The 11,269-nt window shown below is 42.4% G+C and overlaps 1 protein-coding gene across 1 annotated transcript; it reads left to right on the plus strand.

Moving 5' to 3' along the window:
- Positions 1-3,999: 3,999 nt before the first annotated feature.
- Positions 4,000-11,058, plus strand: LOC129339712 (vomeronasal type-2 receptor 26-like). The gene is made up of 3 exons (XM_054994293.1): positions 4,000-4,161; positions 8,731-8,857; positions 10,157-11,058. The coding sequence occupies exons 1-3, from the start codon at positions 4,000-4,002 to the stop codon at positions 11,056-11,058; spliced, it is 1,191 nt and encodes a 396-aa protein (XP_054850268.1).
- Positions 11,059-11,269: the final 211 nt, after the last annotated feature.

An 11,269-nucleotide genomic window follows, 5' to 3' on the forward strand; every position in this document is an offset into this window, starting at 1 on the left:
AGCAGCTGTAGGGATCACCGACCTCCCTGCCATCACAGAAAGGAAGGGAAGGGGCGGTGCGAATGTTGGGGAAGGGACTCATGGCAGTACACGAGAAGGAGAGGAGGGTATAGGCAAGCCATGTAGGGCAATCGTCTCTGCCAAGACATGAAGGCCCACCTCCTGAGCCATCAACCTTGACGTTCCAAGCGGCGCTGCAGTCCATGTCCCCGAGGGGTCAACATCCACGAGAGCGGCGTGCCTGAGCGCTCCGCTCCCACCAGCGTCACCCTCCGGCCAAGGTGACCCTCCCACTGATCCCCACTCAGAAGAGCTTGTTGCCCCCTTTCTCCCCCCAATGGATGCTTCGCTAGGTGAGGATGGAGACCACAGGCTCTGGTGGTGCATCTTCAGGTGCTGAGTCAGGGCCATCAATGACACGTGCTTTGGGTTTTTGCCCCTGCTCACCAGGACATCACAGGCACAGCACCACACCACATGGGGGTTATTAGGAAGGGCCCAAAAGTGCCTCCATTTGGAGGCATTGAAACGTGGACCACTAACTGTCCCAGGGGAAGGAGGACAAATGGTTACAGGCTGCGCTATAGAGCTGGCCACGGATGACGGAGTGAGGGGTGGACTGCAGGTGGGGACACCACCGAGAGTTTGGGATGGGGACGGGAGGGATGTTTCATAAAACACAAACCATTCCTCCAGGGATCTGTCACCCACCCCTCCTCAAAATGTTGAGAGAGATGCTCTCCCCCCAGCAGAAAGACCTCTTTGGCCTCCTCCACAGCCCCCACAGGTGAATTTGGGGGAGTGGGAGGACTCTCTGCTGCCCACAAACCACACCCAGTACTGCTTTCCACAAGGAAACCAGGAGGACTGCCTTCACACTTCACCCCATGACCACCCTTGGTGGCCAACACAACAGGAAGACTCATTGTGCCACCAAACTAGAATTAAGGAGGACAGAAAAGGAGAGAACACTGTGAGCCCTTAGCCAAGGTGCCCAGTGAGCTTGGCCCCAGGGCCTGGCAGCATCCCTGGAACCAGAGGGAGGGGGTAGAGCCCTAGCCCAGCACTCCCAGAGACCTGACCAGATCAGGCACTAATAAGCACTCCCAGAGACCTGACCAGATCAGGCACTAATAATCAGGGTGAGCCCTCAGCCGAGGTGCCCACTGAGCTTGGCCCCAGGGCCTGGCAGCAGCCCTAGAACCAGAGGGAAGGGGTAGAGCTCTAGCCCAACACTCCCAGAGACCTGACCAGATCAGGCACTAATAATCAGGGTGAGCCCTCAGCCGAGGTGCCCACTGAGCTTGGCCCCAGGGCCTGGCAGCAGCCGTGGAACCGGAGGCTGAGGCTAGAGCACTAGCCCAGCACACACACAAGCCTGACCACCAGATCAGGCACTGTCTGATACTGATACTACTACTAATAATAATCAGGGTGAGCCCTCAGCTGAGGTGCCCACTGAGCTTGGCCCCTGGGCCTGGCAGCAGCCCTGGAACCAGAGGGGATAGTTCCCTATCCCACCCACCACACACAGAAAAAAGCCCAGCTCCAATGCACTCTCCCTCTCTCTCTCAAAACCCTATGAACAGCTCTGTCCCACTCCACTGCTTGCTGAAAGTGAAACCGGAACTGGGAGCCCAATGCCCTTTTATAAGCTGAGGACTCACTGAGGAATGCAGGAGGCCTGTGGTTGGCAGTCAGAACTGCCTAACAGGGTTTGCAGGGATGAGATTGGAATTCCCATGGCCACAGAACACCCCCCTCCTCCCTCCCTCCCCCCTGGTGTCTGCTCCTACGTTACCAATTGTAACCGATTTGCAGCTCCACAATTGGAAGGAAGACTCTATACTTGTGTTCCACAACAATAGGGGAGAAATCGTTCCTGGAAAAAAATCCAGAGTTTAATGGGTAAAGAATGGGGGACCTGTGTGTTTTCTGAAATGGAGTATGAGAGACCACCTTTATAACCACGTGATTTTCCATGATGATAATGCCAGAACTGACTGGTGTTGGACCACTCTGGATGCTATTTTTTCAACCTTCCAAAACTTTGAACCCATTTCCTATTTCCTGCCCTTGCTAGTCATCAGCAATTGATTTGGGTGACATCAGGCAAACATGTTTACTTCAGCAGTTCTACTCAAGAGGTGCCACATGCCGCATGAAACTAAAAAAAAAAACCCTTTGCAAAAATCATTACCTCCCCTCCTGTAATTATGTAAATTACTGTAATTGATGCATCAGATACTGGGCTGAAGCTTTGGTGGCTTTACAGCCAGCCCTAGAACAAAAATTCAACCAGCAAAGCTAAAAAGAGGGGGAGTTATAAAAACATGTAATATGCCTGTCAGAGTTCAGATTCAGAATAACCACAAGAGACAGGCAGGGATCTGTTAACTTGAAAAGAGTGATTTCCACTCCCAACCACCCACCCAATACTCACAAACATCCATTTCACTGCATCGACCAGATTTCTATTGAGTCTATCACCACTGGCATTCAATTGATGTTTTAGTAATCCTTTAGATATGAATGGTAGAGCTGATACAGTTCCCCTTTGAGAAATGTATTGGCAGACTCAATTGCAATCCAAGCCAGCTCATTTAAATCAGGTTGGTGTTTGTAGTGATGTTCCAAGTACAGACTAGAAAATCTGCATCGGCAAAGAAGTTTTCTGATCAGGATGGTGGGATGTTTGATGTTGCTTCTGATGCTGCCGCACATAGTGTGCAGAGTCAGTACTCATAAATGTGTCTGTCAGGATCCCCTTTATATTCCACATCAATGGTACCAACCAGGTGACCTTCTCATCGGTGGGATCGTTTCTCATATCAATTATGTTTTCCCCGTATTGTCCTTTAATGTACACCCATCTCAAGAATCGATGTCTCAAGAATGGACTCGGATTCCAGTGTAAGGGCAAAATTTCTTTCCCTACAAAGCAAACTTAGATACCCTTTCAGTGATATTTTAGTCTTTGCAGCTGTATGTCTCTTTGATTCTCTTGACAAATTTGAGATTTTTAATTAAGAATGAATGGTGGCTCTAGGTCATAACATTAATTCATTCCCCACTACAAATTCATTCCCCACAAGAAACATGTCCAGTCCTATTCTTCTGTAAAATTCACTAAAATATATACTGAAGTTAGTTTAGAAATTTTGCAGATGAAGACATTGAGATTCAGAGAAAAATCCTGATCTTTCTCATGATATATTTTCTGATTCATTGTTGTTTCCAGCTTCTAAATACATGCATTAGGATTAGGACACAATTTTAAAAAGCTAACCATTACTAATTCTTGTTGCTTCAAATAGAATAGCCCAGTCCAGAGTTCCTATACTAAAAATGCTCTGCTATATTCCATGGGGCAGTACTAATCCACTATACTCAAAAATGTTCTGCTATGTTCCATGAGTCTTATTCTGCAGAGGGCAGCATTAGTCAAGATTAACAATTGCTTTATGAGGTATTTTACTTATTTTACTTAGAACTCTCCCGCCCCTCAACCTAGTTCCTCCATTGTATCTGCCCATCCCAAACTCTGGGGATGTTTTTGGGCCAGGGCTGAGCAATATGGATGGCTGCCAAATTTTATTGTGTGAACTGTTTTTAATGCTTTTAATGCTGTTTTATTGTAAACTTATTTGTCTATGTTGTGGTCTACTCTGAGTCCATTCGGAGGGAGAGTGAATAATAAATCCAACAATAAATAAATAGATAGATAAATAAATAAAATGAATACTAGATCACATAATATAAATTGTATAGTTGAAGTTAGACCTGTGGCCCTTTTGAGATAGAAAAGGCTGGTGGTATTTATGATAAATATATTTAATGAATTTAATTATTTGCAACTCTATTTGCAGGGTATTCACAAAGTTTTACCAGCACATCCTGGCCTTGGCATTTGCTGTAAATAAGATCAATGAAAATGTCAAACTCTTGCCCAATATCACCCTTGGGTTCCACATTTATGATAGCTACTATGATGCAAAGATGACCTACCGTGCAACGCTGGACCTGCTCTTCAAAGGACATATATTTGTTCCCAACTACAAATGTGGGGTCCAAAACAATGTAATAGGAGTCATTGGAGGAATAAGTTCTGAAATTTCCTCATTCATGGCAGATATCCTGAGTCTTTACAAGATTCCACAGGTAGGATCTTGCTGTATGCAATTTTTTCAGAATTCCTAATCTTGCTCGACTTTTCTTCAAAAGTTGACTTGCATGCTTTGGGGGAACCAGGGAGTGGGAAAGCCATTTAATCCATAGAAGAGAAGTAAGGATTGCTCCGAAATGGGTTGGGATTACTGTAGGGGGAATATAGCCACGGATTCCTGTTGTTTTCTTTTTCTTTTTCCAAAGAGGAATTTTTCTTTGATAAGTCTTTGTAGTTTTCTGTTACACCTTTATGTGCCTTTCTTAAATTTAGAGCGTGTGTGTTGATGTTACATACCAAAAGGCAGCATCCTCTAGCAGGAAAATAGGAAGATGTGCCCACCTCTCAGCATCTGCAAAGTGAAATGCTGAAATCTTCTTCCCCCTCCTGTCTTCAAATTTCTCTTTTGATTCAGTTGGAATTAATTTGATACAGGCTACAAATTCCTCAAAAGAGGGAAAGATTGTTGGATATCACTGAGAAATTGGGTAAAAGAGGAATTTAGAGAATTCCTCTTAAAAATGCTACTTAAAAGAAGTGTGTTCCAATAGAGGTTGTAATGAACAAAGAAGGATGAACAAAGAAGGATGGTGGATGGAGTCATTCCTTTTCCAAACGTAGATGGAGCCAACAAAATATTGGGAAATTCCCATTCGGAAATTCCCATTTGTCCATCCTTTGCCCACCCTATGTAGCAGAGGTCCATGGCTTAATGTAATTTCCATCCAAGGTGCTTTCCTCAGATAGTAACTGAACACAGGGCTCAGAAAGAATGTATTACATCGTTCCTTAGAAATCAGTCCATATTCTTTGCTGATGATCTGCTTGGTGATTTCTACCCCCACCCCCCAACAGGAGTACAATGACTTTATCTTATGCTATGGTTTAGAGAAATAGTACCAAGTAATGTATCAGCAAAAGGATTGGCACAATTCCTTCTAAGCCACTTGGTACTTTCCGCCTAAAAAGTGAGGGAAAAGAGACATATTAATGTGCCTGAAGTCACAGGAATGGAAGGGGGAAATTTCTAGAGGCTTGTTCCAGACTGAAATTTCAAAAATTCGGATGGATTCGTGCCACCTTTTCTGCTGATGCAAAAGGATACAGGGGTTCAATCTGATTACTTTGAAAAGGCTAGACTGGAGATTCAGGGACATGCAAGAATAAAAGCAGTGTGGGATGGGGGTTGTAATAAAGAAGAGAAGTGGGTGACATTGAGTGAAAAAGCTTGCTAGATCCAACCCATTGTTTCCCCCATTGCGGAGAGCAATTCGGAATTGGTTTATCATCATTTCACAATCCAAACTTCTCACTTATAAAACTCTTCATGACATTCTAGGGACTGAACAGCAGTGAAATCAGACAGGACCCTGAACACAATCTAATTTTTTTTTTTAAATGAACAAAACCCAAAAAAACATTTGTTAAACATTCAGGTATACACAGAAGTGTGAAGTATGATAGGAAATCTGAATTTTGTATTAATAAATGCTCACAGCTCATTTACATAAACATGTTCCAGGCCACCTCAAAAAATCTGTTCTGATCTTTTAGATCACATATGGCTCATTTGCAACAGAGACAAGCTATAACACCCAGTCCCCACCTTTTTACCGTATGGTCCCAAATGAATCTCTTCAGTATCAGGGAATTGTCCAGTTACTTCTGCATTTCAAATGGATATGGGTAGGACTCATTGCTGTGAACGATGACAATGGAGAACATTTCCTGCAGATCTTAGAGTCTTTGTTTTCCCAAAGTGGAATCTGTTCAGCCTTCATAGAAAGAACAACAAAACATTTCTATACTGTTCCCACAGAGGGATATTTTGATAGGAGTGTGAACAGCATTCATCTACATTTCACAGAAAGCACAGCCAACGCAATAGTTATCCATGGAGAAGCAGCATCCATTATATGGCTGGCATTTAACAATATGGTAGCACTTAGAACAGATCCACAGCATAAGGAGAAGGCCTTTGCTGGAAAGGTATGGATTACAACAGCACAGGTTGATTTCATATTCCACATCTTTCTAAGAGACTGGGATATCCAAATGTTCCATGGTGCACTGTCATTCACAATCCACTCAAATAAGTTTTTAGCCTTCCGAGAATTTCTTCAGAATCTCAACCCCTTTTGGACAAAAGACGACAGCTTTCTCCGGGACTTCTGGGAGCAGGCATTTGACTGTTTGTTTCCAGATTCAAATATGCCAGCGCAGTTGCCTGGAACATGTACTGAAGACCAGAGACTGGAGAGCCTCCCCGGACCTGTTTTTGAAATGGACATAACAGGACACAGTTACAGTATCTATAACGCTGTCTACAGTATCGTACATGCTTTGCGTGCCATGTTGGTATCCAGACCAAAACACACAACAATGGGAAAGAGAGGCACTCTGGAACATCTGAAACTAGAACAGGTAATATTGCTCTATTGATAAAGGGCTATAGTCATGATTATGATAATGTGTTTGTGTGTGTCGGAGGGGGGGTATGGCATACAGTAGTTAAAATGATATCACACATAAGGTCTTGGACATGGTCTACCTTTTTGGTTTCACTCATCTTCACAGATCTGGAGGTAGCCAGTGCCATTAAGTCATAGCTGACTTACAGCGACCCCAATGGGGTTTTCATGGCAAAAGACTAACAGAGATGGTTTGCCATTGTCTGTCTCAGCAACCCTGGTCTTCTTTGGAGGTCTCCCGTCCAATTACTAACCAAGGCCAACCCTGTTTAGCTTCTGAGAACTGACGAGTTCAGGTTCACCTGGGCTATCCAGGTCAGGGCTTTCTCAGATCTATATGCTTCCATTTCAAATACTGGTACAATTAAGCATGCACACTTTGTTCCTGAAGTAGTACTCACAACAACACTTTTAAAACCTTTTCTCTGTCCAATATGGATATTTAATGCATGCTTGCCATGTGACAATATACAGTTGACCTTTTACCGAAATGTTTTTATTTCAACATAACCTATAGCTGACTGCAAGTCAGTGGTAATCAAGTACAAGACAAGAATCTAGGAATTCTTAGGGACTTGGAGATAGTCACTGGATTTGCATGAACTGACAAGGTTATTTCTGCTGAAAGAGGCATTGTTATACAGCAGTTGTATCCTACTACTCCATGGAGCCTTCCTCCAGCAGAAGCAACATTGAGCACAGTGGAGTAGGTGGAAACAATCCATTAGATATAAATAATGCTATCAATGAAGAAAAACAAAGACTGACTTATCTGTGACTGAGGGAATTGATAATCACACATGTAAGACAAGGTTATCTGAATGCAGTCCTTTGAATAAAGTTGAATTTATTTGTAACTGCTAAGGTCTCTGGCCTGATTTCTGTCTGTCTATCTGCTCATATTTGACATGAATCTGCTGCTTTAGTACTTTATACCTTATGTAAATGATTTTTTTCTCATGTGCTAGCAAACCTAAATCAGGGCACAGATTGCCACTATAGCTAATCAGCTGGAACATAACTGTATATACAAACTAGTTGCTTTTTTTAACAAAGAAGACTAACAGTGAATGGGCTTAGACAAGAGTAACTCTGCTTAGGATTTCACTGGAAATCTATCAATTTCTTTATGATTCTCTCTCCATATAGCTCCACTTCTTTCTTCGGAGGATTTCATTCAACAACAGTGCAGGAGATGAGATTGTTTTTAATGAACGTGGAGAATTAGTAGCTGGATTTGATATAATGAACTTGGTTACTTTTCCAAATAATTCCTATGTCAAAGTAAAAGTTGGGAAGTTGGATCCTCAGGCTCTTTCAGGGAAAGAAATGTCCGTTCACACGGAAAGAATGGTGTGGCACAAAAACTTGACTCAGGTGGGAAACTGATTTCAACGCCTTTAAAAGAAGAAATGCATGGCCAGAAGTTGACAAGCAATAGATTTTAAGCAAATAATATGAATAACCTTGAAACAATGCATAACTAATAAAATACAGTTGGGTTGCACATTGCAATGAAAACTAGCACATATATTTGGGGGTGTTTATGGTGGTAAGAATTATGTGCTTATGTAAGGGACAATCCCCTTTCTCAGTTCCTCTGAGAAAGGTAATAGATGGATTTTGCCTCTTACTATTCATTGGCTCAATGTTCTTTGTCCAACTTTTGTAAAAAGAAAATGTCTTTTTCCCAAAAAAAAATTGCACTGCAGAAGCTATGTAGTGCAATATAGAAAGGTCACGATTCACAATAGTGAACAAGGCCAACACCAGATGGATTACAGAGAAATATTCTGCACCAAGAAATACTCTGTAACTCAGCATGCATGGCATCGCCACTTATTGTGCACTTCTTTGAGGGATCTCCAAGGCAACTGAGCTACATAGACCATTTATCCAGAAATATGACAATCTTAAGCTCCTTGAGTTAGTGTCACACCTTCCTTAAAAAGTTCCCATTGAATGTGATATCTGAAAGGTTGGATCATTTATTTTTCTACTCCATCAGCTCTTTTGACAATCAGAAGATGATTTGTAAATCAAAGCTCCCCAGGCCTTGTCTCCATGCTAAATTCTTCCTTTGTCCAAGGATAGGTGCCTCCCTTCTCTCTCTGTAATGACAAATGCAAGCCAGGATACAGCAGGAAAAGGAAGGAGGGGGAGAAATTTTGCTGCTACACATGTGTGCCGTGTCCAGAAGGGAAGATGTCAGACCAAGAGGGTAGGAGATGTGAATTTCAGAACTATGAATCAAATCAAATCTCCAGGCTGTTTTGTTGGATTAATAGCAGCAGAAAGTGTGGCTGCAGTGCATTTAAGTGCCTATCGCTGAAGAGATTTGGAGTTCATTCCTAAGCAGTTATACACTCATCTGAGGCTATTGACTTCAATGGACTTAGAAGGGCATAACTCCTTTTGGTATTGCACCATTACAGTGCCATCCAATGGTAAGTTATTCCAGTCTAAGCCCACTGAAGTCAATGGACTTAAACTAGAGTAACTCTCCATAGGATTACACAGTTAGTCTCTCTGAAAGTGGTGACAAGTTAAAGAATGTATTCCCTTATTAACATTTCTCTTGCTATTTTCAGTTATTTGCTTAATATTCTGGAGAAAATCATGGTATCGGTTTGATATTTATTTACTTCATTTATAGACTGCCTCGATCACTGAGGCTCAAAATACATTACCAAATATATATATTTTAAAAATCAATAAAATAGCCTAAGACATTCAATAGAAAATGAAGTAGGACTAGAATTACAGAATTGGAAAACAACGAAAAACAACACCAACAAACCCTGTTGAAAGCACCGCCATTCAATAATGCAGAATGTGAGGTACAAAGGTACAAAACAGCAAAAGAAAGGTGATACATTCTGTTATATAATAGAAGTGTGGGGGCCTTCTTGACCTCCTCGCCTTAGACAGGGTGGGAGCCTCCACAAAGAATGTGTGGGAATAGGCCATTACTAATCATGCCCATTTGCAGAACTTTGGTGAATTTTGTTCCAAGGCATAAAAATTCTGGCTGTATAATTGAACAAAGAGTTTGCCCAATACAGTGAAATATCCAGACATCAAGATAACTTGGGAGAGAGGCAGAACATCTAGAATGATGATTGATGGAATAAATAATAACACGCAGTGCAGTTGCCGTATGTTACTACAGGGGCTCATGAAAGACTGGCCACAATTATTATCCCTTTATTATTGCGCATAAATATAAAGCACAAATGAGAAGCCTCATTGATAATCTTGTAAACTGGGAGGAAAGATTCTACAGTCACCAGTATATGTGCCCCTAAGAGATCTCAGGTAGACTACATGGTTCTCTTATACAAAACACAAGACTGAAAGCCTGAAATCTCTTGATAAAGAATCTCAGGTTGGGAGGGATAGGGTTCTAAATATACTGCCTGTCAAATGGTCGTCTGTTGGGATTCTTGAAACAGTGCTTCTTATTCCTAAAAAATATAGTTAAAATACTCTTTAAAATATGCAAATATTCTTCTTTCAGACATGGATTATTGTGTCCCCTGCTCAGAAGATCACTATCCAAACATTCGTCAAGATAACTGTGTTCCTAAGAGTCCAACATTCCTGTCTCTTGAAGAGCCTTTGGGCATTAGTTTATCTTTTGTGGCTCTTTTCTTGTCTCTAATAACACTTCTGGTGCTTGCAGCCTTCATTAAGCACCGGGACACTCCTATAGTGAGAGCCAACAACCGGAGCCTCACCTACATTCTCCTTAGCTCTCTTTTTCTTTGCTTCCTCTGCTCTTTGCTGTTCACTGGACAGCCTAACATGATGACCTGCCTCCTCCGGCAAACAGCTTTTGGCATTATTTTCTCAGTTGCTGTTTCTTCTGTGTTGGCAAAAACCATTACTGTGGTTGTGGCTTTCATGGCCTCCAAGCCAGGAAACAGTTTCAGGAAGTGGGTAGGAAAAAAGTTGGCCTATTCTATTGTCTTATCCTGCTCCCTTGTTCAAGTTGGCATCTGTGCTGTCTGGTTGAGTACTTCTCCTCCCTTCCCAGATCTGGACACACATTCACTCACTCAAGAAATCATAATGGAATGTAACGAGGGGTCAGTTACTATGTTTTACTGTGTCCTGGGCTACATGGGATTTCTGGCCACTCTCAGCTTCACTGTGGCTTTCCTAGCCAGGAAACTACCTGACAGTTTTAATGAAGCCAAATTCATCACCTTCAGCATGCTGGTCTTTTGCAGTGTTTGGGTGTCTTTTGTTCCCACCTACCTGAGCACTAAAGGAAAAGCCATGGTGGTTGTGGAGATCTTCTCCATCTTGGCCTCCAGTGCTGGGTTACTCGGATGCATCTTTTCCCCCAAATGCTATGTTATTTTGTTGAGACAAGATTTGAACATGAGAGAGGAAATCATGAAGAGAAAGCATTGAAGTGTCTTAAAGGTCAGGCTGTTTTGCTGCTGTTAGTTCCGTTTCCTCTAAAGAATCTGTGGAACGATTCAGTGACCTTTGAAAAGCTGTACTTGGGCTTTTGAAAATGCCATCTGCACCCCTTATTCATCCTGTTTTGGAATGAGCCAGGCACTTTAGTTGCATTCTATGGTTATACCTTGGTTCTATTGTGACAGTTCCGTCTCTGGTA

Source organism: Eublepharis macularius, chromosome 12, assembly GCF_028583425.1.
Source record: "Eublepharis macularius isolate TG4126 chromosome 12, MPM_Emac_v1.0, whole genome shotgun sequence".
NCBI classification, from domain to species: Eukaryota; Metazoa; Chordata; class Lepidosauria; order Squamata; family Eublepharidae; genus Eublepharis; species Eublepharis macularius.

What these genes read in the sequence shown, in the direction of transcription:
- LOC129339712 (XM_054994293.1), top strand. Translation starts at nt 4,000, where the DNA reads ATGACCTACCGTGCAACGCTGGACCTGCTCTTCAAAGGACATATATTT. An exon ending in GTCTTTACAAGATTCCACAG is followed by an intron (nt 4,162 to 8,730) that starts GTAGGATCTTGC and finishes GTCCAAGGATAG; the next exon opens with GTGCCTCCCTTCTCTCTCTG. An exon ending in GAAGATGTCAGACCAAGAGG is followed by an intron (nt 8,858 to 10,156) that starts GTAGGAGATGTG and finishes TTCTTCTTTCAG; the next exon opens with ACATGGATTATTGTGTCCCC.